Consider the following 26,539-nt stretch of genomic DNA (forward strand, 5'->3'; position numbering starts at 1 on the left):
CTCAAGAATGACGTTGTCGCCCCTCTGCCAGAGTTCATTGGGCGCCTGATTGAAGAGGCCTCAAAGCAGTGAAGGAAGTGGGGCATCTCGAAGAAGGATGAGAAGAAGATCCTAGACCACATCGCTGCCATCCACATCCTAAAGGAGAACGGCCTGAAAGGGTCAGGTGTCATCGGGGCTTACCACGCGAGGAGGGTGGTGCCATTGATGATGCATGTGCTGCCGCTATACGCGATGGCGCTTGAGGCGTCGTTCGACAGAATGGTGTTCGCTGAGGGAACGCTCCCCAACTCTGAGATCACACAACGCATCAAGGAGGCGATGGAGCCTTTGTGGGACGATGTGGGTGCCACCCTTGACTTCATCTACCCGGTGCTGGGGCATCCTCTGATGCGGCCGGAGCTAGGCGATGTTGTCTTCATAGGTTTTCCTTTCTCTTGCCTTCTCTTCAATTGATTTCCCAACCCCATAAGACTAACTTTGAGAGGGGTGGGACCAGCCGAGGGACCTTATCCTCATGGATCACCCGGTGCTGCTACCGAGGGATTTGGCCGTGTGGGCGGCAAATCGCGCCAAGGGCGAGCGGCTAAGGAAGGTGAAGGAGGACAAGAAGAGGAAGAAGCAGCAGAAGCTACGGGCATGGGAACAAGGGGAGGACACTGACAATGATGATGACGATGATGATGGTGACGATGATGAGATGATGGAGGAAGATGAAATGGTAGTCGACGATATCGAGTGGGACAACCTGGAGAATGAGGATGCGCTAACAGGCATCGGTTCATCTTTGCAAGCATCGGGACCCTTCCTGTTCCATGGAGGGGAGGGTCTGCCTGGGGAGCTGATGGAGGCGGGCCATTTTGATGATGCCCCTAGGAACCAACGGAGGTGGGACATAGCGTCGGCCTACCCTAGGAGACAACAGAGGTGGGCGGCTCTACCGTCGTGCCTAAGGTGCTAGCGGAGGCGGGCAGCTCAGCCGTCGCGCCCCAAGAGCCAAGGGGAGCAGGGCATTCCACCATGTGCCCTAGGAGATGCCAAGGGCAAGCCCCTCTACCCAGGAGCAGGGGCGGGCATGAAATGGCCTCGTTCCAATGAGGCAGAGCAAGGGTCAGGGGGTTCATCACCCAAACGCATCTGCCGCCCGACGGTGCTGAGATGAGTTATCAATTCCTCTATTTTTAATTTTTTAGTAGTATTTTATCGTGACTTATGTTTTTTGTCCCTTGCAGCGTCGACAGGCAGCGAAATCCTTTGGTGCTGGCACCGAAGAAGAGCATCTCCCTCCAATCGGGACGGCGGCCATCAGCTGGTGTCGTACCCATTTCAGGTAGGAGCGGTACTAGTGTGACTGTGTTGCTAGCTGGTTAGGCGCTGCCATGGTGGCACCTGTGCCCTCGGTGGGACGGGTAGACATGGGCGTTCAAGGGGTGCCTTCAGAGGTCGTGGAGCAGCCGATGACGGCTGTGATACGGCTACCGATGATGGGGCGGACGGGGCTTCCGACTGCACTCATGGCGCCAATCGTGGTGGGCACGACATAGCCGATCATGACCCCACTGATGTAGGTGGAGGTAGTGGCGGCCATGACAGATGGGTCATAGCCAGGCGCAACCACAGCATCGCCTGAGGCATCGGCGCGACCCATGCCATCGACAGCCCAAGCAACGGCGTATGGTGTGGGCCGGACGAAGGGGGACATGACCAAGGGGTCCCTAGGAGTTGTGGGGCTAGGAGAGAGGTTCGTGTCCACACCACTGACCACTTCCATCACTGGAGGGGGCATCCCAGCGGGGATGTCATGGTGAGAGGGGTCAGTGGCGCTTGGGGCTAGCGAGGAGTCGTCACTGACCCTAATGTTGGTGGGCAGCAGCTCGCCCACACAGAGCGAGCCCCTACTCTAGTGTATTGATCCGCAGGATCCAACATCGATGCTTTTTACCCTTGACGATGCTGCAGAGAGCATGGAGCAGGAGAGCCTTGATGTTGGGATCGTGTCCGTGCTCGAGGCCCTAGACCACGCCACGGGCGCATTACGCGACATTGTTGTTCCCTCTAGCCAAGTATTGCTTGGTCCTGCTTCTTGACCTTTTCTTCCTCTATATACTTTTTGTATCCTGACCATCGTCGCCCTACAGTCCCTTATAGCTTGCAACTAGGGAAAATCTCAGTTCCTTCATCAATAGAAGGAAGCCTGGGGCCGCCTCGTCGAGGAGGCGTGGCTACATGGGGAGGTGACAACTCAGCTTGTTGCTGCCCAGTAGAGGGTGGTCGAGCTAACTCCCCTCACTGAGGAGGCAGCCAATCTTCGGTCATGGGTGGCTGAGGCCCATTGAGATGCTGACAAGGCCGAGAAAGCATTCGAGGCCCTATCGGTGAGGTTGCGGAAGGATGACAAACAAGCCACCAAGGTCAGGAAGGAGCGGGATGAGTTGCTCCAGAAGGACGATGAAACTCGCCAGCGGATCCTTAACCTTCTAGGTGAGGATGAGAAATAAAGGGATCTAAAGCTAGGGGCGAAGAGAAGCTCACAGCCCTGGAGAAAAGGGCGAGCCTAGATGCCACGACGGTCGCTCGGTTGCGCAAGGAGTGGGATGAGCTGATCCAAACCATAGAGAGGCTTTGCTCAAAAAGTGGTGCGGCTTGCGAGGAGTGTGACCAGGCTTTCTGTGAGCATGACCAGGCCTAACAAGAATGCGATGACGCGCAGCAGAAGGTTGGCTCCCTCTAGGCCAAGTTCAAAAGGGAGATGACCCAGATTCTAGAGGCCGAGAGCGTTTCTACCGGGCTGGCTGTGGATCTCATCGAGGTGAGGAGAAATCTTCAAGTGGAGAGTGATGAGCTTGGTATCCTGAGCACCACCCTCGGAGTAGTCTGCGATGACCTTGAGGTGGTGCAGTCGGAGGGGACCAGCACGTTCATGGCTCATGTCGTCGAGATCACGGCTCGGGTGTGCCAGCTCGGGAGGAATGCCCTTCGCACCAAGGTCAATCAGTCCTTCGTGATTGCTCGTTCTCATTATGGGGACAACATTGGTCTGGAGGTGATGAGCCACGGCTACATGCCTGGTTATGAAGTTCACGAGCTGGAGGAGATGGAAATGGCGGTGACTCCCCTTTTATAGGACCTAGCAGACAGGATAGAAGACATAGTTCTCCCTTAGAAGGGCTAGTTAGTTAAATAGGTTGGGCGGTCATTTTTGTAATAAGCAGACAAGTCCCATCCCTTTTGTTTCGTTTGAACAAGTTTGTTCTTCATTTTTGTTGAACAAATTTGTTCTTTCTCCCTTTTATGTGCAAAAAGGGGTAAAGCGCTCTGACCCTTCCTATTGTTAAGATTGTAGAGCTTGAGGTGCGGGCGAGAAACTCTGATCACGCTGGTAAGCAAGAGTGCCATAGCCGCTGGGGCATAGGTTTCTTGCAGTCCGACCAGCCTTACTCAGTCATTCGTTTCCGCAAACCTTGCCTCTAGGTTTTTAACATGAGAAAGGGGTCGGGCACGGCGACTATTTCAAAAAGGGTATATATATACCCTTATCAGCCCTCGTGTGAGACTCAACCCTTTGCCGTTGTCGGGGTCAGGTTTCACTAAAGATTGAGAAGATGATAGCGAAACTGGTAGGAGAAAGTGTTTTTTGTTTTAGAAATGTTATTCTTAATTTTCGTTCGTACCCCCTAGGATCTGAGCCATCTTTCTACGACCGCGCATTTGGTCTCCTTGCGAGTCCAACTTCTTGAGCCCTCACACATAGCGGGGGTCCGATCGAGGTTCGGCTCATCTTTGTGATCGTCACCACGTCCGTGGTTTCCGCAACTGGAGGGGTTGAGCTAACGACACTTACCCCGATGGCTCGAATGTCACACTCGGTGAGATCGCTAACAGGCATGTCCGAGTGGAATCTGGGTCCATCGATCGTAATGGGGTCGGCATAGCCCTCATGTGGCATTCCACTGCTCCTTAACCCACCTCGCTAGGATCTAAGCCATCATTCTATGATCGTGCATTCGGTCTCCTTGTGAGTCCAACTTCTTGAGCCCCCACGCATAGTAGGGGTCCGGTCGAGGGTCGGCTCATCTTTGTGATCGTTACCCCATCCACGGTTTCTATAGTCGGAGGGGTTGAGCGAACACCACTTGCCTCGATGGCTCAAGTGTCATGCTCAGTGAGCTCGCTAACGGGTATGTCCGAGTGGAATCCAGGTCCATCATTTGTAACGGGGTCGGCAAAGCCCTCATGTGGCATTCCACTGCTCCTTAACCCACCTCGCTAGGATCTGAGCCATCATTCTATGATCGCGCATTCGGTCTCCTTACGAGTCCAACTTCTTGAGCCCCCGCGCGTACCGGGGGTCCGGTCGAGGGTTGACTCATCTTTGTGATCGTTACCCCATCCACGGTTTCTATAGCCGGAGGGGTTGAGCTATGCCACTTGCCTCGATGGCTCGAGTGTCGCGCTCGGTGAGCTCGCTAATAGGCATGTCCAAGTGGAATCTAGGTCCATCGTTCGTAACGGGGTCGGCATAGCCCTCATGTGGCATTCCACTACTCGTTAACCCACCTCTCGATAGATGCCCGAGTCATTCTAGAGATTGATTCAGGTGTCCCACTGTCCTCTCCTTGATGGAGATTCTATGGGTATGGCTTGAGGTTAGGATCAAATTAGAAGGTCAAGATGACCCTGTCTGCTTCTGAGCGGGTCGGGCAAAGGCCGCGGGGCTCATCTGCATTTTCTCCCCTAGCTCTGTTTGACATGAGGTGGCCTCAAGCCCTTCATGGGCCGGCCTTCGAACCCCGGTTGGTTGTTGTCTTTGATGGGAGGTGGCCTCGAGCCCTTCATGGGCTGGCCTTCGAACCATGGTCGGTTGTCGCTCATGTTGAATGAGATGACTATCGCTTTGTGTCGCAACATGGAGCATTGTGATGCAATAATTGCATATGCGATGCTTGGATGTATGAGAATGGATGAATGAATGCTCATGCACTAGAAAAGTAAAGTGGGGGTTGGTAAAGTTACCTCGATGGCTTGAGTGATGGGTTCAAGGAGCTCTTACCAGATATGTCCTAATGGAATCCAGATCCATCGTTCATGATGGAGTCAGCATAACCCACATGGGGCATCCTACTACTCCTTACCTGTCTCTCGGCAGTGGCCTAAGCTATCCGATCGACTTGGGTGACCCACTAGCCTCTCCTCAATGGAGATTCTGCCGGTGAGCCCCTCCAAACCCTTCCTGGGAAGGTGAAGGCTAAAGCTCAGGGCGTGGGAAAAAATGTCATAGCCGCTGGGGCGTAGGTTTCTTGCAGTCCAACCAGTTTTACTCAACATTTTTTTCGCAAACCTTGCCTTTACGTTTTTAATGTGATAAAGGGTCGGGCATAGAGAATGTCTATCGAATAGATATACTCTTACTAGCCCCTGAGTGAGGCCCGACCCCTTGCCATTGTTGGGGTCGGGCGTCACTTAAAGATCGAGGAGTCGATAGCGAAACTAATACGAGAAAACGTGCGTAAATTAAGGGTGACCCATCTCTCGGTAGCGGCCCAAGCCATCCGATCAACTTGGGTGACCCGCTAGCATGGGACTTACCTTGAAGGCTCGAGTGACGGGTTCGGGGAGCTCTTACCGGATATGTTCGAGCGGAATCTGGGTCTGTCGTTCATGATGGAGTCGGCATAACCTGCATGGGGCATCCTACTGCTCCATACCCGCCTCTTAGTAGCGGCCCAAGCCATTCGATCGACTTGGGTGACCCGCTGGCATAGTACTTACCTATGGAAATAGAGGATGAGATCACCCCCTAAGAAATTAGTTAGGCGGATAAGCTAGGTGGTGAACTCATTAATAAGTGGACAAGCTCTTAAACTTCACGTAGCATGGACGTCCTAGGATGGCGTGATAGGTTCCATAGAACCTGACCACCTCGAAGGTAAGGGTCTCTATCCTGTAATTGGTTGGATCCCCAAAGGTGATGGGTAGATCGATCTGCCCAAGTGGCATGGCCTACTTTCCTAGCACGATGCCATGGAAAGGTGCCACGGTCGGCCAGATGCACGCTCAGTCGATGCCCATGGTGTCGAGTGTTTCAGCCTACATGATGTTGAGGCTGCTGCCTCCATCCATCAGCACCTTGGTGAGCCGCTTCATGCCGATGATCGGGTCGACCACGAGCGGATATCTTCCTAGCTACAGGACGCTTTTTGGGTGGTCGGTCTAATCAAAGGTTATGATGGACTCCAACCATTAGAGGAAGGTAGGCGTGGCCGGCTCGGTCATATAGATCTCGCGGCATGCAAGCTTCTGGCAGCGCTTGGAGTCGTAGGCCGCCAACCCTCCGAAGATCATGAGGCAGCCATCTAGCGTCAAAAATCTACCGTCCTTCCCCTTGGCGTCATCTATGGCTGGCTTGGGCTCCTTCCTATGGTCCCCCTTGTTGGAGCCTTCGGACAAGAACTGCTTCATGAGGACGCAGTCCTTGTATAGGTGCTTGACGGGGAAAGCATGGTTCAGGCATGGCCCTTCGAGCAACTTCTCGAAGTGGTTTGGGGTACCCTCGGCGGGCTTCTGACCCCCCTTGCGGTCGATGGTGGCCACGAGCATGCCCTTGCGCCACTGCTTGTTCTTCTTGTTGTTGGGACAATTGGAGGCGCCTTCGCCGACGTCCTCGTCCCACTTCGCCTTGCCTTTGAGGTGGTCAAAAATCATCCTGAACGCTTCCTCGCCCGAGGCATGGTTGGTGGCGATGTCGAGGAGCTCCTTGGTGGTTCATAGGCCCTTACATCCTAGCATGTGAACCAGAGACTCGTGGGTGGTCCTGGACAGGAAAGCTCCTATGACATCGGTGTCGGCGACGTTGGGCAGCTCGTTGCACTGCCGGGAGAAGCGTCGGATGTACCCACAAAGAGTTTCCCCAGACTTCTGTCGGTAGTTTTTGGGATCCCATGGGCTCCCAGGACGCGCGTATGAGCCCTAGAAGTTTTCCACGAAGATCTCTTTCTGGTCCGCCCAACTTTGGATTCGATTGGGCAGAAGGTGTTCCAACCATGTTCATGCCAAATCAGCCAAGAACAATGGAAAGTTGTGGATAATGAAATCATCATTATCTGCTCCACTGGCTTGGCAAGCAAGCCGATAATCCTTGAGCCACAGTCTAGGGTTCGTTTTCCTAGAGTATTTTGAGATGTTGGTCGGTGGTCGGTACCACGGTGGGAAGATGGTGTTGAGGATGTGTCGGCCAAAGGTCTAAGGTCCCGACAAGTCAGGGCTCGGGCTTCAGTCCTTGTCGCTGTCGTAGCGTCCACCATGACAAGGGTGGAAGCCACGGCTAGCCTCCCTCGTATCGCCGTGGGTACGCCTATAGGCGTCGAGAGTATCGCGCGCGTCATGGTGAAGGCCGATACGCTCATGCACCGGGATCGTAGTGCGTGGCCTACCGCCTTGTTGCGCCCGGTGGACTGAAATGTCCTTGTCGGGTTGCTCCGAGGGCATGCGCTGGCTGGCGTTGAGCTCACGTCGTTGAGACAGCGAGCTCTCGGCCTGCTGTGCCACAGCATGCTTGAGTAACGTGCGAATCTCATGATGGGCCCGACGATCCTCGGGTGTCGCGGGCCCTAGAAGCCCCTAGAGCAAGGCTGTCGCAGCAGCGATGTTCTGGCTTGCCCGAATGAAGTGTGGGAGGGCTTCTTCATCCTCGATGATCCTCCCATTCGTGTCGTAGGCCACGATGCGCGCACGCCCACCGTCTCTGTGGTGCTCGAGCTCTACGTGTTCCTGCTCGAGCTGGAATAGTGCTTCCTCGAGCTCTTGGTGTCGGGCCTTCAGCTGCTCTACCCGTAGGTGAGGTGGGGCCCCTGCATCCCCCTCGACCTCATCATCGAGGTCATTTGTTGGGGTAGCCTCTCCCTCGTGGATGCTTTCGACGTATCCCTCGGGGGTACCTGCCATGAAACATTCACGCGAGGGGTGATGGCTCCCCCCGCTGGAGTCAGAGTTGGAGGGCGACTTCGATTCTCCTGCTGCGGAGGTCGTGGAAAGATTCCATGACATATTCGGTCATCCCCATGAACTCATCGTTCGTAGGGGATGAGGGCGTGCGTTGCGCTGTAAGGTGGCCAACGGTCTCTGCGGCGCTGCGCAGACCAAACAGGAGGGCTATCGGGGCGCTCCAAATGAGGTATTCTAGGGAGAGCAGCTCTCCTCCGGCAAGCTGTGTCATGACATTGGCAAACGAGAAGGTGAGGCGGCCCGGGTCTTCCTAGGACGGTCAGGGTCCTAGGAAGGCGTCGAGCTGGCGCTCTAACCTCCCGTAATCAAAGCCGAGGAGCTGGTCGCTCCTGGGGGCACGGGCCTCCGGTGCGTGCAGCTGCAGCTCCTCAAGCGCATCGGCGATCGCGTAGAGGCCAGCGGAGTGGAGAGGTTGGACGACGATGGGATCCTACACCAATTCTCCCTATGTTGTGATGATGAAGTCTAGGTTCTCGAAGCGCACGTGCGCGCCTAGGACTCAGGTGACGCCGTGACTAGCCATCCGAGGTCTGATGTGGACGTCGAGACGCGCAAAAAGGCCCTACCTGGCGCACCAATTGTCGGTGTTTTCGGACCACCGATAAGTAAATTTGTATTTGCGCGTCTGGCTCGGATGGTGTGCTCGGAGGACACAAGGGTTTATACTGGTTTGGGCGGAACGCCCCTATTTCCAGTTTGTTGCTGCTTATGTTACCGACACTTGGTTTGCAGTAGGGGTTACAAACGGGCGAGAGAGGGAAATGATCCCAAGTCTCTGGTGGAAGGAGTGACCGGGTGCTAAGAGCTCGATTGTTGCTCAACCGTGTGTTCGTGTAGTGCTCTTGTGTTTTTATCTCGTGGTTCGGTTCTGTGCGGATCTGGCTCGATCTCCTTCATGGGGCGCCCTTCTTTCCCTTTTATAGGCCAAGGGAAAGCGCGGGTTACAACGGAGGAAAAGGAGAAGAACGAGAGAGAGGAAGGCTTCTAGGGTCGCTGGGTCCTTCTTCTCCTTCATGCGCGTCCCGCCGATTCTGTAGACGTCAACAGGGATGGCTCCACATCGTGGCCCTATCTGTCACTGGCGCCATGCGCAGGCGTCATCCGTCGGTCATGGCATTCCATTCTGTCCCGGTGGACGTCGTGGTGAACTGACGCGCGTGTCAGCGTTCGTACGAGGGTTAGGCAGAATAGCACCGGCACGCCTGACACTGTTCTTGATGTGAATCCTCGGGTATGGTCCGTCATGGCCACGGGTTATATCGAGTCATGTCAGTCTCTTCCCTGGTGTCAGAGTTTTGACCCAGGCCCATACGCTTGGACTTGGAGTGGTTGGCGGTGGTATGGGTCCCCGTCGAACGAGGCGGAGCCCACGGCCTCGGGGTCGGGCGAGACGGAGCCCGCAACCTTGTGGTCGGGCGAGACGGAGCACGAACCCAAGGGGCCGGGCGATACGGAGCCCGCGGCCTTGGGGTCGGGCGAGACGGAGCCCGTGGCCTTGAGCGAGACCCCCGCGGCCTCGAGGTCGGGCAAGACGGAAACCACGTACTTGGGTCGGGCGAGATGGAGCCCGCACTCATGGGGTCAGGCGAGACCCTTTAACACGTCTTGCTCCATCCGGGGAAGTTAGCGGGGGGCGCTAACTTTCTTGCTTTGGGTATCCCTAATATCGATACCCGACGAATCATTCCTCAAAATATTAGAGCCAGAGTGGCTACCGTATAGGCTAAAACTATCATCTAAACTGTCCGTGATGAAAATAAAACTGTTTTAAAACTGTCTAGGATGTAAAATGTTTTTAAAAGTTAAACTAGGTTAAACATCTTGTTTTATAGAGGGGGATTGGACTTTATGATAGCTATTGAACATTTTCCTGTTCTAATAGTAATTATAGATGGAAATGTTGCTCACCCACACATCAGGTGGTTTCCGTGCATCTCTATAAATAATACCAAGGAACGAAAATTTATTCATCCAAATTTCGATCATCGTATTCTTTTTCTGTTTAGGTGTCCCTCTACTCTTCGAAGCGTAAGAACTCAAACCGATTTTACTAAGAGTACATCATGAATTATAAATTATAGTTCTAATGTTATTATCCTAGATCCGAAATCACTCACATAATTATATGAGCTAAAATAGTTTACGTTCAACCATAGTACGGTGTCAAATTATAAAATATATTTGAACAAACGATGCAAAATGTAAATTCCGTTCAACTCGTGAACATATTTGCTAGTATTATTACTGAAGTGCCTCTTTAAAATGTAGATTTTTTTTTTCTGGATCATGTGTTTTCGCTATAAAATTCTTGTATTCCAAAAGACCTAAAGAGATAATAAGCACCGCGTCATTTGAATTTTAAGTTTGTTTGAGGTATAAACATTCGAGTTAGAGAAACCATTACATCATTTAGAGAACTTATAAACGCCAGCCTCACATGAAACAATGTACTGCTCCTTATGACGTTGTGGATGCAAATGCTTTCTACTGGGGAGCAACAAAACGATGCCAATGTCGATGAACTCGCAGGTCGCAGCCTACAAATCAAGCTGCTCCAGTACTAAACGTCTTAAGGAACCGTGGTTTGGCAAGCGTCAACATGAACCTCTGCAAGCCGTCAAAATAAAGGAACCAGCAGGCAAACTCATTTGAAATTAAAACAAGAAGAAACAATTTTACTTGACGAATGTACATTTCTCGTGCAAGTTTCTGCAGCACAAAAGATCAGGAAGGGGGAAATATAACACAACACATTTTGATACTACAAAACAAATAAGTACACAAGCCTCTCCACAAGACATGACGCCGTGAGAAATACCCTCCAAGCAGCAACCAGTGAAACGACGCTCCAAATCTGTCCTGGGTGCGAGTGGTGGCCTACAGGTAACAATGATGCTGCTACCCAGAGCCCGTTGTACGAGGTACCCATTTCAGCTTCACTTCTGTATAGGCACGTATACAATAGAACAGAATGAGCGGCTGAATATGCATATACTCAGACTGCCAATTCTGTACATAAAGGATTCCCATCAAGCAAGAACTCTACAATGTAGCATAATAAATGTTCATAATACGAGAATCACACCTTTGGACCGAAGAAGACAAATCTCTATCAGTTAAGCTTTATCAGCATCGTCGTGCTCATCCGAAAGCTCCCTTTGCTTCAGATAATGGAAATAAAGAAACTGAAGAATAATCTATGCAACATGGTTAAGGGGTTGTCCAGTAATGGTAAATTAGCAATACAACTATTCCAAATATTTTATGCAGTGGAGCATATAGGCTAACAGGTTCACATAAAACCAACATGTGCGTTGCCTGCATGACAGTCCATTTTCGTGTTTATTCTGTATCAGTGATACTCACTTCGTCCATCAATTTAGTGTGTATTTTAAAATAAGGAAGCATTTAAAGATATGGTTTCTCTTACATTTTGTTATCAATTGCCACAACATCAACGGCATCTATAAATCTTGATCAAGGGGAGAGACGTCCTCTTGACTTTAGTCTTAAAGAAGGGGCCCACCAAGCCCGGGAACAGGCACTTCTTTGGCAGCCGCGGAACCATCTTCCCTGTTTCAACCAGGGAGGCGGGCACACAACCATGCAGCACCAGAGATCGAACCCTGGTAGGAAATCGGCGGCATCTTAAATGTGATTTGAATATGAATCAACTAATGCTGTAACTATGCATGTAATTTGACTAATTATTGGTCAAAGTTTGTAATATCTAACTTTTCTGAAACAAAATGTGCCTTACATGGATTGACCTCAACCAAAAGGAATCAGGGATTGGTTACTGTGTACTCAGTACTCACCTAAGGGCCTGTCCTTTTCTGTAATTAATATTCTTCTCAAACATTTGTTTTATTTATACTCAAGACAAATATATTAGAAAGTAGAAACTTATTGTGCTCAAAGTAGAAGAGGTGTAAAGGATACAAAAGAATCCAGCAAAACACATCCTCCAGCGTCTACAAGCCACGGGAGATTTGGTCTAAGTTTCGACCAGTCCATGCTATGTACAAGTATACTGCATTGAAAAAGAAGGAATGAGAGAGCAATAATGTACGCACTAGGTTTCAAGATTACACAACAAGAGAAGCTGACGTGCTTATTCACTCGAGATTAAAATTCAAATGACATGTGACAACAGTGATAACTTGTGCAAACTACATAACACAATAAGATAAGCTAATGTCTCACAAAATCACTTTGACAGAATGGCATACAACTCTTTTTCTAAAAAAATAACAGATGCAACTAAGTTAAGAAAATTATTTTATAGAAATTGCACCGTGTAGCTTGGAAAGATACTACTGGAAAAAAAATTGAACCTATGGAACATGGGTTCATGGATTACCTTCCTACGTATGTTGAATTTCCCACTAAAGCAAAGGTAAACATTAATGGATTCAGCCCCTGAGTAAAATTATAAATCACATTAGTTAGCCATGTAACAGGGAAAAACATTCCAAACGGAAGATAGCAGATACAATTGGATATTTGACAGAAACAAAATGTTCAGAAAATTAGGTCTTATTCAAATGGTAGGTGAAGTAGGTGGCTATTAGTACAGCTCACTCTTAGGTGATATCAGTAAAACGTGAGAGACTTCTGATCTTGACTCAATCTAAGACGCTGAGTGAACATCAATCTTCTATGAACTGGAAACCAAAATGCCAACAGGCCTCGAGGTAAATGTAACTACTTTAGAATGACTGATTTTCTTTTGCTGTTCACTTTTTCAGCTAAACTTTTTCTGGATGAATTTGTATGCTCTTTGTTAAAAACTGCCTATTTAATTACTTTTATTAAATAGTGAATACAAACAAATAAGAAATAAAATGGAGGTGTTTGTAAAAACAAATCAGAGAATATATATGGAGATGAATGTAGACTTGCCTCAGCGTGGCCTCTTTGCATCTGCAGGGTAGTAAAGAAAGTTCAGAAGTCAGAACATACTATGAGGTATTATGTTATTATTTATATATAGAGAATCTCTTAACTAAAACAGCTATATATAAGTAATGGAAAAACTTTTCATTGAGATGTATGGTACAAATACGAATTGACTGGTTATGATGTCCTGGTACTAAGATTATTGCTGCTATGTGGTAACCCAGTATTGTAGTATGGAAAATGTATTTCCTGTAAGAGAAATCACGAAAAGTAAATGTTTGATTGTTTGCGAAATCTCACATTTAACAAAATCTGGGGAAGCCGCCCACCCATATAAATTATTGCCATAGCCCAACCAAGAAAGCTTCCTATTTCACTTCCACTGCCATGGCTGAGAGATGAATTTCCATGATCATCCTATTGAACAAAAACAAATAAATTAAGATGATGTTAATCACCATTGAAGTTACAGTAAAATTTATACCGGATAATAATTTAATTCATGCAAATTGATCTAGAAGCCATGTTCTGTGTCATCAACTCAGCGCACAGGTCTGAAAACTGGAGAGCAACTGTAAGCTTACCACAAACAGTAAAAGCCTTCTTCCAACTGGTATGACAGTTCCACTTGGCATTTCCTTATGTGTGTTTCCAACCAAAATGTGCAAGAGACACATACCCAATAGAAGAACCATCCATGGTGCCTGAAACATTAATAAACACTTATTTAGTTCCAAACCTCAGGACATAACATAGCAAGTTGATTGCAGTTAACTTACCACTGAGAGGGCATTTTTTGTTACAGTAGATGGTGCAGAATGTGCTGGAGCGATCTCACCAACTAAAGCTCCCCTTTGATCATTCGTTTGTGAAGGAGTTCTTGATGATTGACGATTACTGCCCAACCATGTACCAGCAGTTGGCACTGGACTACTGGACAAGGATCTTGCCGACCTGTACAATCAACTACAAACTTAAAATTTCCTGAACCTGTATTTGACTATTTGTTTGCATATATTACATAGTAGTGAAAGCAGAGCCATCCATTAGTTAAATAAGTAGCAACTTAAGAGCATACTTCTTAACTTGTCAGGTCCCTACAAATAAAGAAAAAATACATAACATCTAACATGTGTTCGAATAGATGGTGGACAATAGCTTTTATAAAGGAAAGAAATATGGGGAAACATTAAACAGCTCAAGAACATTACATGTAGTAGTAGTCGGTACTGGGGCTGCTTCCATGGTATTGGTCGACAAATTTCGTATTAACAGGAATAGGTGAGCTTGGAATAAGGATTGCAGCATCTGACTCGTTGTTGTTTCTGGATGCCGCACCATCCTTGGCTCCCAAAAGCTTTTCGCGTAATGAAGCATCACCGTGAGGCTGAAAACCACGGGTGTCCCCAAAAGAGAGGCGATAATATATTTAGAATACAGTAAAAGTTGAACTTTCGTGACAATATCAAGTCAACATCCCCTAAATTGAATAAATCTTCACATATCAAATCAAGGATAATCCAACAGGACAACAAAGAGCACATGAAGAACACTGATTACTAAGCTATGGGGTGGGAGAATTTATGAATGCACAAGTACAAGCCAAATATGGTTGCCATATCACAGTTGATAACAGAGTGCTACATCAATTTCCTAATACCCAGAACAATTTTCATAAAGAAAAGGATGCCAAAATGATTATCTACATGACTAGGAATAACCACCTTGCTAGCTGCCCTGGATTTTTTTGCTTTAAGGCGATGGTAGATGTGGCTATAGTATAGCGTCTGTCCAGTAAGAATCAGAGTTGTGATGGTATATAGCTGCATTGCAAAAGCTAAGTTCAATCATTACGCTGCAGGAATCAAAATAATGCAAGAGAAACTTGGTATAATGCCTTACCAATGCCATGTAGAACTGAGTTGGCAGCTGCAATATGAACAAAATGAAAATATTACATTTGGCATTTCAGGAAAAAAAGAGAGGAAATTCTCATGTAATCTCATGAAGAAAAAAAGGTTAACATATCAATGCACACTAGAGCAATTTAATGGCAAGCACCATAAGAATCATCTTCTACAGATGCCACTTCATTACAAATATTAATACAGATCTATTTGGAACTTGTTAATTTCAGATATATAATTGCAACACCTGTCTAACTGTCCATATTCTGCAGTGCCATAGCGTTGCCGGTTTATGAATAATTGCAAATGTACTATAGAAGCTAATAATGCTTGTTTAGGCATTCATAGAATAGTGCAGGCTGGCAGAAACAGGTGGAATAATATCCATATTTGTTAATGATAACACCTCATTACACTGTGCAAAATAAATGCTATTACTTTCGTTGAGAAGTTGGTATTCAATCAGAGAAAAAACCATTTATTCATTAGATCAAATACAGAACTGTCAATGTCCTACAATACCCATATGCCAAGTTACTGCTGGAGATGGCTCAGAAAAAAGTACAAGTAATGAATCTTACAGTAGCAGGTTCGAGGAAGCAGCCAACAAGATTAAACAAATCCCTGCATAATCATAGAAGCATAACATGGAATTATACAGGGTTCCACGCTTAACATCGAGGTACAGGACAATTATTGAGACGTAAGCATGCAAGGAGCAGAAGACATCTGAAATAGCATACCCAACAATCCAGGTCATAAGGAAGGCGACAGAGAGTCCTTCTGTTGACTTCTGTCTGTAATTTGTTATTATCTGTGGCACCTCGGCGAGGCCCCAGCTTATGACACTGATTAGCCCAAGTGCCAGGGCAGCACCTTCCTTCTGGCTGCACAAGCAGTACTTCAAGTAGATTCGGGCCCATTCTGCGCAGTGCCGGGTCGCTGGGCAGCTTGCAGGAGGTGTTCGACCGAAAACACCCATATCTGCTCCAGACCTGAGGCACAAATTGCAGGAAAAACTGGAATGTGAACAGATCGTCGTCAATTTGATCTTTATGGAGCATTATCATGCTGCTATCTGTACAGGAAACAGCTAGAGTAAAAATTGCAATACCTCTTTTATTTCTCTTTTTTACCCAAAAGATGGAACCAACAATGAAAAAAACTGCTTTAATTCAAGCTTCAGAAAAGGGTAGCATAAATTAGTAAATTACTGACCAACGTGCCCAACTATACTAAATAATAAATGGGATCAAAACAGAATATACTGGCGGGCATGAATCTTTCACGTTTTTCCCGGGACAAAGAACAAAGGTTAGCTCTCGACAATCCACGTAAAGACACAACGAAAGTTAACGTGGTCCTCATCAGTCAGCAGGGGTAAAAGGGCGACGAATCCACGTCTACCCCAAAATCAAATGCCCCAACAAATCAAATCCACGGCATCTGCAAGGATGCACCAACACACTGACAAATTTTGGATTTAAAATTTTAAATCCTCCAAGTCCAGTAGATTAAGACATCTTGAGTTAAGCAGACTATACACCCTACAATTATTTTTCATTCCACGTGAACTAACGACACACGTGAACAGTGGGGAAAAAAATTCAAACTTCCTTTGCCTCCCCTCCCCTTTGGTTGCAGAGTTGCAGACTATCTATCCGGCTAGCATGGCAATGGTTCCGAATCGACTCCGGCAACGAAGGAAAGCAGGAGCACACATGAACCAACTGGATTGTCGAAAAGAACAAAAATGCGCAGACCCAGATTCGAGGGTTTTGAACAAACCGTAGGGGATGTCCTAGCGTCATCGACTCATCGTCTTTCCTGATAAAGAAAGAAAAGAAAAAACAAGAAGAAGGATTCAAACTGAGCGCTGTCAGAGCGTCGTCGCCAAGAAGAACACGGTCTGAAAATCCCCCCATTGCGGTAAAACCGAACGCGCAGGCACACTCCCAGTCCCGGCAGCACCAACAAATCAATCTCGCCGGCGGGCGGGACGAAGCAAAGCAACAGACGAGAATTTGGCAAGCGGGAGGTGCGAACAGGAACAGGGACGAGCGAGGAGGCACGACGTACCGGGACGGGGAGGCGGGGCAGGGGAGGTGCGAGGAGCTGGTGCCAGAGCGGCTCTTCCTTCTCCGAAGACGGGAGTGGGAATGTGGGAGAAAGGTCAGATGGAGCTGGGGACAAGACGACGGGAAGGCGGGTGTGTGTGGGAAGGGAAGGGCGGAATCGAAGCCGAGACGGGGAGGAGGGAGGGGCGGTCGACGCGATCTTTATTCACCCTGCTCGCTACGCTCGATCGTTTTGATGCTGCCAGCCGCCGCTCTTCTTGCCCTTCCCTCTCGCGATGTTAATTAGTAGTAATGGTAAATATATAAATATCTCTAAAGCCGAGGGCCATCTCTTTCGGCGGGTTGCGCCGCGTGGCTGCCCGCTGCTGGTGCTGGCGCGTTGCCCTGGCCGGGGCGGGGCCAGGGCCCCTCGCGCTCGGCCTCGGCTCGTTCGTTTCTGGGACAGGCTCGAACTCCTGCAGATGGCTCGCCCCGCGCCACGTAACCTCTGATCGATGCATTTCCGGGTGTGGCACAGGCGCGCACGGCTCCGCGGACTCCGACCCTCTGCCAGACCCTATCACAAACCAACGACCAGCCAACCGTCGTATGGAAGACCGGTTCAAACTTCAATTCGTATTCACCACGATCCATACTGTACGTGTTATGATCGATGAAAGGTATAAGTTAGTTTAATTTCATTTCCAATATCTTAACATAATAAGCCCTTAAAGAATTCAGGACAAGTACCATATGACCTACACGGTACACGCATAACCCACCTTCTCAACTTTAAATTCTCATAGCAGTGCGCTTTAGTCAAATTTTACATTACAAACGGCATGTTCATTATAGGATATTAATAAACTTGGAAAGTTGTGTGTTTCCATGTATCCCGTATCCATATGACTTAGGCCTACCTTAGATTGACTAAAATAAGTTGACCGCTCTACCTGATCCAAATGATCTAGTTTATAGTCTATTTTGAACTATTCAATCACCTATCTATCTTATAAAATGTTGTTAGCTAATTCTCTCTAGCTAGTATAGCTTATAAAAAGTTTAGTTGATCTAAATGGGGCCTTAGAGCTAAACGGGGCCTTAGAGCAGCATGCATCTCTAAGACGAATTTAAAAGCATGACGTGGTCGCTGCAAGCCACTGATTGACTAGGTGACTATGCAACAAGCTATATGTTAGTACGTTACAACATACAAATATATGTGTTTGCTAATAGATCTAAAATAACGTGGGGTATAAAATGTAAATGGATGTATATCACTCATCACATATAAGTTCTAAACTAATAAGTTTGCCAAGTCACTATTCATTTTTCAGCATTTTATTTATAGAAATAAAATTGGTTTTGTAATTCTAGTCCAAGTGTTCTACGGTCTTATTTGGCAAGGCTTTAGCTCAAGAAAAAAACTTTTGGGCGGGAGCTGTGGATATTATCTCTTTTTATTGAAACTTTATCAGTTTCAGACAAATTAGTATATTAGAGAAAATGACATCAATGCCATTCATTAATATAATAATATTGTGTTCCTTTTTTAACAGTGTTGTGATCAATGCTAATTGTTCCGAGGCCAAAGAACATCCTAATCGTTTATCATCTCTCCTAAAATCAGGGAAGGGTTAAATAGTATTGGATGGACGTGAATCCACTCGAGTACGACTTAATGGGTAAGTGGTGCGCAAATACAATGCATGAAAGTTATAGGAACAGGTAGAGAAAACTAGAAATTGAATTATTTTGGGATAATCTTTTAGGTAAGTCACGCCAGAGTACTGGTAGCCAAGTCAGCAGAGCGCACTAACACCACCTTTGATTACCCAAAAGAAAGGCAAATAATTTTAATATCTTCAAATTGCAACTCGAATTGTCACAGTGTCAACTCTGATTCTCACACTGCGTAATTGTAGTGTAAGTTATGGTTCTTTAAAAATCAGGTGGTGGGAAATGAACTGATGTTTGAAGCCCTTGAAACATCTCCAATAAACCTTATGTATGGGTGTTTTTCAAAAAAAATAGAAGACAAACAAAAAAACCATGATTCAATAGACTCTCTAAATCACTCTATCTTTTTAGCTTTCCAAAATGACCTTTCTCCCTCTTCACCTTTTGAGAGACAACATGACTCTCTAATAAATGCAATATATGGTAGTTATCTCAAAAAAATTTTGGATATGAAAAATTAGATAAGTTTTGAAGTATAGCGGACAAAAATTGAAAACCCCGTTAAAGACATGAAAGATAAAGGTATAGACATTAAAATTTATAGGGGCTTCTTGGAGTTGTTACTATTTACTTATTATAAAACCCCAAAAGATAGTCATAGCGAGATGAGAAAAGGGGGACTTGATCTTGTGAGACAAGTGACCATGTGTATAAATAGATGGAATACGATCGGATATAAACGCATACGAATATGGATGGCAACAAACCTTTGATTCGGATTGGGTTATAGATATTTTAGATAAGTCATGATATGACTGAATGGCCCTGTTCGATGGTCTGAAACTTGGCTGAAACTGGCTGAAAAATACTGTTCTGGCTGAAATGTTGTGAGAGAAAAACACTGTTCCGGCTAAAAAAAGAAGCCGAACAAGCCATTTTTAAGACAAACGAAGGGGCCAATATCGACATATATACATCTAAATATAAGTATACAAATACAGATACAATACGGATACAAAATCAACATATTCAAATACGGTACATTTTATTCAAATAATGAAGCCGATCAGAGAATATCTGTACCACACCCACACCCTTGACCGGCGCGGCATCCAGGCGAGGCATGCATGCGACGGCGGCGCCCACAGTGATGTGATGTGCATTGTCAGCATCGCACGGCGTCGTGCCCCGGCGTCGCATGCATAAGTGTTGGTTGTGATTGGGTGGTTCGTTAACCGAAAATGTAAGCCCTCGTTTAGTTCTCCAAACTCCTAACTTTGGCACTATGTAAAAAAAAAATTCTTCATCACATCAAACTTATGGTACATGTATGGAGTACTAAATGTAGATGAAATCAAAAACTAATTGTATAGTTTGGTTGAACTTTGTGAGACGAATTTTTTGAGCCTAATTAGTCAATATTTAGATAATAATTCATAAATACAAACAAAATTGCTACAGTATTTACCGTCACATCAAATACTGTGTAAATATCGATTCCGGCCAAAACTAAACGCAGCCTAAGACAAAGCAAACAGACGGCAGCGGCAGCGGCAGCGTAGCTAACAAAACGACGAGCTGTCAAATCGAATGGCACCGGGACTCGGCTCAGCAAGCACATGCGCGCGGCTAGGAGAGGAATGGTGGCAGCACGCGGAGAAAAGAGCAACCCAATTAGCTCTAGGCATCTTGCTCCAGCCGCAGAAAAAGTTTGTGGCCGTGAACTGTTCGCATGTCAAATAATCTATACTTTTTAACTTATTTTTTAGCTAAAATAATATTTTTCTCTCACAACAAATTAGTCGAAACAGTGTCTCGATTTGTTCAGCGAAACGAACGGGACCTTCGAGAACTGCAAATTCGCAATGAAACACGTGGCTGTAAAGCATCAACAAGAACGCACGTTAAAATAAAAAAGGGCCAGCTGTTGTGATTTGTGAATCCCGGCCGCCACAACTCGAAAAGGGCGTGCAAATTATTGAAAAAAAGCAGCAAATTCTCACGTTGTTAGGTCCAAATGTCATATGACGTTCACTGAACACAACCTGATCAATAATACAGTACCTGTGGACATGATCATGGCCATCGACGAAAATAACACCACCAGCGAGCCCATTTCTCCTGTTGGAAAGGTGGAGGCGGCTGCGAAATGCACGTGTGGAAGGAGAGGTAAATACGAGTGCGGCCGTCCCGTAGACAACCCAGGGTTTGGAAGTGTCAGGTCCAAATACGTCGTCTGATGTTCACTGAACATAAACGCACTCAATAAAATCGCTGAACACGATAATGGCCAGCCACGAAATAGCAACACGAATGAGCTCATTTCGCATGTGTGGTGCTCTGATCTGTCCGTGCTGGCTAGTGGCCAAACACATCACCTTTTCTTTTTTGCCTCCTCGCTTTGGATTGGACCTGCATACTGCTTTAACGCACTGCGATTTGACGGGGATCAAGATATGATGCGGACAGCGGCGGATTCAACGGTGGAACGAGAGGAGGAGGGGGCTCCAGCCTCCTTACCGATACAGGAGCTCTGGAGCCCTTCTAAAGTTTTTATAAATTTTTAGGTAAAGTTCTATCGTGTAAGTGGAGTTGAGACTTAAAATCGAATAGCAGTCGAAGATACGTTGCTGTCACACTTTTGTTTAGTCCTCCCTAAAATTTTTTCTAAATCCGCCACTGGATGCGGACAATAATCAGGGAGGAATCAGAGAAAAAAAGAAAAACAGGAGGATAGAGATGGATGAATCAACCGGGAGGGCATGCATATCCGTTGTTGCATCGAGACATCGAGACACATCCCCGTTTGGCATGATGGCACAGCGCTGGAGGAGGGATAACATAAAGAAGCGCGGCTCCTGCTACGGTGTAAAGAAAGGCATGAGCCAATTTCGTTTGGTGCGTTAACCTGGCTGTGTTTTGCAATAATGTCATGTTTCAGGGCAAAAGGGATGCACGTAGGATGATTTTTTTTCTTTTTTTGCCTTGGACCATACATTGTTTTTTAGCGAAACAGAAACTTTATCTCCTACAATACAACTAAAAAGAACAAAGTATGGATATTTTTTTGTGCGACATTTATTTTGGTTCGTTCGTCTACCCACGCCTGCGATCCCACGACATCTTAATTATTGATCGATCGTGCCATTCTCCTTAATTGAATATTGCCTGTCATGTGATAGAGGAATCACGGCAAAATAGAAAGTAAAAAATTATTGTGCTATCCATATGCACATTGCATGTTTGCATGCACCAGCATACATGGCAACGAGCAAAAGGAAAGAGAATTAACACAGAAGGAAACAGAATTAAGACAAAAGGAACATCTTTGTATTTCTGAGAACCTTGTCAAATCTGTCTACATTTATTTACTTCCCCTCTTTGCATTTGCAAAAGGGATAATTTTTTTCTTCTTTCATTTGGTTTCACGCTCACGTGTTCCATCGCCTTCGCTTGCTGTTTCTTGCGTGAACCATAGTTGATGTCATCTATTTTCCATGGCTCAGCCTCCTAATCCCAAGAGAAGGTCCCTACCTCTCCCTGACTGAAGATCCAGCCTATCAGAGGATCTCCTCGAGTCCATCGGGCAGCGTCTCGCGTCAGGCCACGACGCGGCGTCCTTTCAATCCGCTTGCTCTCCATGGCGCGCTGCCATCCCGTTCACGACCTTCGGGCCGCTCCTGTCGCTCCCGTTCGACCCCGACTCGGACCGCGTCGGCTTCTACTGCGTCCCGGAGAAGAATGTCTTGTCTAAGACGCTGCCCGACGTGCGCGGCAAGATGGCGTGCAGCTCCTCGTGTGGGTGGCTGGTGCTCATGGATGAGGCGGCGTCCGTGACGCTGCTGAATCCATTCGCCGGTGCCCGTGCCCCCCGCGTTGAGCTCCCGCCAGTAGGCGAACACGTCGCGGTGGCGTCCTCATCGGAACACGTGTCTAGGGTCCACGATCGGTGGGTCCTCCATCCCACCAACGGCTACGGGGACGCGGATACCGCAGGCAGAGCCATCAAGGTAGAAGACATGAGGGACGTGTTCTTCCGTGAGATCGTGCTCTCGGCGTCGCCTGACGCCACCGGCTGCGAGTGCGTGGCCATGGCCATGCTTGGGTGCTCCACGAAGGTCGCGTTCTGTCGGGTTGGAGTTAACAGCGCATGGACACTGCTCGACACCAAACTGGAGTTCTCCGTGGGGTCCATCGTCCACTGCCAAGATAAGTTCTTGGCGATTGACTACACTGGAGAAATCTCCATCTACAGCAGCAACGTCATCGGCGCTACTCCAACCGCGACGCTGCTGCCATCGTTGTTGCCACCTGCGGGACTCTGCCACCGCAGCTACCTAGAATCAAACGGTGAGCTGCACATTGTGGGTGCCATGGTGAGCACATTTCATGAGACACAGAGCTTCACCTATAGCAGCGCGATCTACAAGTACAACCTCCACGACCATACGCCGGAGTGGTCCAGGGTGAGGGACATCGGTGATTAGACATTGTTCGTGTCTAAACATTTCAATGAAAACTTCAGTGGAACAAGTGTATCCATATCCAAGTACAAGGAAAACAAAATCTATATGTCTGAGCCATTGTATGAGGATCCATACGACTTGGTCCATCGATTGGAGATCGTTGATATTGCTACCGGCGCATCCGAAGTGAAGCCTGTTCAGGAAAAGATGTAGGGTTTCGAGGCTCTAGGTTGGATTCGACCTAATCTCTGGAAGCTCTACAGTTTGTGAGCCTACGACGCTATGCACTCCGTGACTGTGTTAAATTCATAAACTTTGCTTTTTGAATTAAATGTTACTTTAACATTGATATTTAATTTAACAGTATTGTTATCTTATCGTACGATCCATGTGTTTTTAGTATAAATTGTTAGTTATCCCATAGCAACGCACGGACACGCTACCTATTTAAAACTTAAGTCAAAAGGGGGTCGTAGTGACCAAGCCTAGGCGATTGTTTACAAAAACAACGATGTATAGTATTTCCACTGAATGCTCTCCAATTCTACCAGAAATCATATAAGAATTTGTTAGGAGTAAATTCCTTCACCGAATCGCTCATGTTATGATCTTCTACATCATAGGTCTCCGCGTTCCGTTATCTGGCTTATGTTCTTCATGTAGCATTCAGATCGAATGACTCTATGAAATTACATCGAATAATGGCAATCGTTTCAGTATGTTAAGGATACAGATGTATCTACAATTCATTTAGATCTAAGAAAGAACTCAATACAATGAAATTCCAGTAGTATACAAAAAGAGAAATAGATACAAATACAAGGTCTCTGTAATCATTCTTCAATTCCAATATTACTCTTCGTCTTTACAAGCAAGTGTGGCAATCCACTCTAGAAAACAAGAAAAAACACCTAACACTCCCTAGGCCTAATAGTAAATTGCGCTAAATCATGCGCCAAATTATTCTGAACTCTACTAATCAGAGAAAATTCAATCCTACTGTCGACATAGAATTTTTTTCCCGTGATGAGGATACACGCAGCAAGCCAAAAGGGTCTGCTCAATGGAGCTGTAGATCCGCCTAGCTTCAGCACAGGGATGGTCGATCATACGCACTCCTCCCGAGACGTACCAGTTAATTTGACCCTGTAATTAACAAGGAGAGAAAGCTTATCAGTAATTAAAGACGGAACTTGTCGGTGTTGCCAGACAGTCCAGAATGTGCGGCTCTGAGAGCCGAAATGAAAGGAGATCGACTAAACAGTCGATTCCAGCATATTTATGAGAATAAATCAGTTAAAGCTCATTAGGTTGTATAAGAAGAATCGGTTATCATTCAAGATAAATATCGTTATTTGAGCAGATATTAATCAATGACAATAAGATATCAACAATGATTGATTTATGCTGAGCCAATGATTACAAGTAACCGAACCCCTTTTATATAAAAAAACAATTCAACACCATTTAACCATTTAATAAAGATAAATCTAATAAACATGTTAGATCTCATCTATCGCTATGACCAGTGGGGCATGAGCCAGAATCATGCAGGACGTAGAAATAACAATAGACTCAACGACCCTAACTCATTACTAATATCAGTGGGGCATGAGGCAGAATCATGTAGGCCATAATACAATAATAAGATCATGGGACTAACATATCTTTCAACCTATCTTTACTTCAACGGTCTTGTGACACGAACTGCTCGTGAAAGCACTCGATATCGACTAAAACAGTCGATTTAGGCATAGCGCACAGTTAAAGTCATGCCTTATCAGGAATAGATCTACTGAATAACGATCCCCACTTCACGGTGCTAATAGTAGGGTGTGAGGCAGAATCACACAGGCCATGATAACAGACCATGGAACGTTTTTCGCTAGCTAATACATCTACTCAAGACGCAACATGCTTTAACCGCACGCTATGCACGATCAAGATTGATGTAAAACAGTCGATAAAATGTAACTCATCGTTTAATGTACATATTAGATCAGTTTTAGATTAACAAACAATGGACTAAACAGGATATAAGGCCGATCTAGATCAATCCCAATCGGGTAGAGTGATATTGTTGTAATTTAGATAAATAATGAAAGCAATAAGCAATATCGGTAACTTAATGAATCTACTAAAGACTGCCATTCTAAGGTAGATTCGATAACTTGACCTTGATCTAGTTCATGCAGTGGGGGTCGACTGGATCGATGCAGCCATACTTGAACTAGGCAAGAATCGTTAACTAACTTATACCAGAGTCGCAGTGGAGGTCGACCGGATCGATGCAGCCGTACGAATAGAGGTATAAGCCATGACAGTACTTACAACAAGCAGTGAAGGTCGACCGGATCGACGCAGCCGTACTTGCTAAAGAACTCATCGAGATCTACTCTACTCCTACTTCTAAGGGGTGGCCGGAGCCAAAAAAGTAAATGACTTGTATATTGGATTGATTGTTGTCTTTTTACAATAGCCGGGGTTTGATATTTATACTCGGACCCTGTGCATGACTCCTGTCTAAGCATGACTCATTACAATTTTTTATCCTAGAGAAAACATTCCTAACTTAAGATAACTTGGACTCTAATCTTTCCCTTTTATAGAGTCCAACATGTCTTGTCCTGGCGTTGATCATAACCTTTGTCATTATCCGCTGGCGCTATCTGAAGAAAGCCGATTCCAGTTTTGCATTTGAATCAGCTGGTTTCGATCATGCAATTGATTTCTTGATGACATGATCTTGGGAGCTTTCGAGTCCCTGTGACCCTTCTTCCAAATTTTGGTGTAAACACATGCCCCCCAATTTTGGGATAAAAGAAATTTTATTCCAAAATTATCACGTCTGTGTCCCCGATAGGTCCACAGTCACGGGTAAAGAATCTTGATCTAGGGTCTACTATTTGTCGCCGTCTATGCCAGTTTATGAGCCCATGCTTCAAAACTTTTACGAGAGCATCATTGCTTCACGGGCACTTGGATTCGTCCTTCTAGGCTGGCTATAAAATATCTATCCGACCCTAGCGAGAGTGACTCAACAATTCAGCCATGTTTCTCTTCTATCTACATCTTCGAGTGCTCCCAACTCCGTTGGACCCTCTATGGTCTATCTTATGAAGATCTTAAGTGGTTAGAAGAATTCTTGTGCATAGGGTGATTGTGTCACTTATTCTAGTGCCTCGTTGAGTAAGAAGACTAGCCATTGTAGTTAGAAGAATTCTTGTAATATCACCTGAGTCTTCTCTCCATGCTCACAAAGCTGTTCTAGTGTTTTGTGAGGGCTAGAATGTGTGGACACCTTCCCCTTGTTGCTCCTCCAAATGCCCACCGGAAAAGCCTCAGGCTTCTTTCCCATAGTTTCTTAATTTACCGAGAAATCTACTGAGCATATGTTAGGCGGACGACCTTTCCTCTTCTCTGGTATAATTTTATCGATGGGCCAATGTGACTCGGTTCGCAATGAGTTTCGGCCTTATGAAAATCCAGACTCCCTTCAATCCAAAGAAGTCTTGGTGGGTTAATC

The 26,539-nt window shown here is 46.4% G+C and overlaps 2 protein-coding genes across 12 annotated transcripts; one reads left to right on the forward strand and one right to left on the reverse strand.

Annotated features, from left to right (window-relative positions):
* Nucleotides 1–10,648: 10,648 nt before the first annotated feature.
* Nucleotides 10,649–17,154, reverse strand: LOC136449790 (vacuolar lysine transporter YPQ1-like). Of its 11 annotated transcripts, XM_066449981.1 has the most exons (15): nt 16,890–17,154; nt 15,925–15,990; nt 15,554–15,805; nt 15,392–15,434; nt 14,806–14,832; nt 14,628–14,726; nt 14,115–14,290; nt 13,683–13,857; nt 13,488–13,607; nt 13,204–13,320; nt 12,907–12,927; nt 12,365–12,423; nt 11,944–12,034; nt 11,087–11,198; nt 10,649–10,943 (listed from the first exon to the last, which is right to left on the reverse strand). In XM_066449981.1, the coding sequence occupies exons 3-14, from the start codon at nt 15,790–15,792 to the stop codon at nt 11,118–11,120; spliced, it is 1,248 nt and encodes a 415-aa protein (XP_066306078.1). In that variant the 5' UTR covers nt 15,793–15,805; nt 15,925–15,990; nt 16,890–17,154; the 3' UTR covers nt 10,649–10,943; nt 11,087–11,117. The 11 variants fall into 11 exon arrangements, 7 of the variants coding, with proteins under 7 accessions (XP_066306078.1, XP_066306077.1, XP_066306079.1 ...); XM_066449980.1 differs by lacking the exon at nt 15,925–15,990; XM_066449982.1 differs by lacking the exon at nt 15,925–15,990 and having other exon boundaries at nt 15,554–15,888.
* Nucleotides 17,155–20,571: 3,417 nt separating this feature from the next.
* On the forward strand, nt 20,572–23,034 carry LOC136454497 (uncharacterized). Its single transcript, XM_066454901.1, has 3 exons — nt 20,572–20,716; nt 22,112–22,405; nt 22,544–23,034. Exons 1-3 carry the CDS (start codon nt 20,572–20,574, stop codon nt 23,032–23,034), a joined length of 930 nt encoding a protein of 309 aa, XP_066310998.1.
* The last annotated feature ends 3,505 nt before the right edge of the window (nt 23,035–26,539 follow it).

The sequence above is a fragment of the Miscanthus floridulus genome, chromosome 5 (genome assembly GCF_019320115.1).
Source record: "Miscanthus floridulus cultivar M001 chromosome 5, ASM1932011v1, whole genome shotgun sequence".
Lineage (NCBI taxonomy): Eukaryota > Viridiplantae > Streptophyta > Magnoliopsida > Poales > Poaceae > Miscanthus > Miscanthus floridulus.

Excerpts from the sequence above, each read along its gene's own strand:
- LOC136449790 (XM_066449978.1), bottom strand. The coding sequence starts at position 15,880 with ATGATAATGCTCCATAAAGATCAAATTGACGACGATCTGTTCACATTC. Across the intron at positions 13,858-14,114 it reads AGTACCGACTACTACTACAT|GTCGGCAAGATCCTTGTCCA; the intron begins GTAATGTTCTTG and ends TTGATTGTACAG. Across the intron at positions 12,035-12,364 it reads AATTCAACATACGTAGGAAG|TATACTTGTACATAGCATGG; the intron begins GTAATCCATGAA and ends TTTTCAATGCAG.
- LOC136454497 (XM_066454901.1), top strand. The coding sequence starts at position 20,572 with ATGACGTTCACTGAACACAACCTGATCAATAATACAGTACCTGTGGAC. Across the intron at positions 20,717-22,111 it reads ATGCACGTGTGGAAGGAGAG|AGGATCTCCTCGAGTCCATC; the intron begins GTAAATACGAGT and ends CCAGCCTATCAG. Across the intron at positions 22,406-22,543 it reads GCTGCTGAATCCATTCGCCG|GCAGAGCCATCAAGGTAGAA; the intron begins GTGCCCGTGCCC and ends CGGATACCGCAG.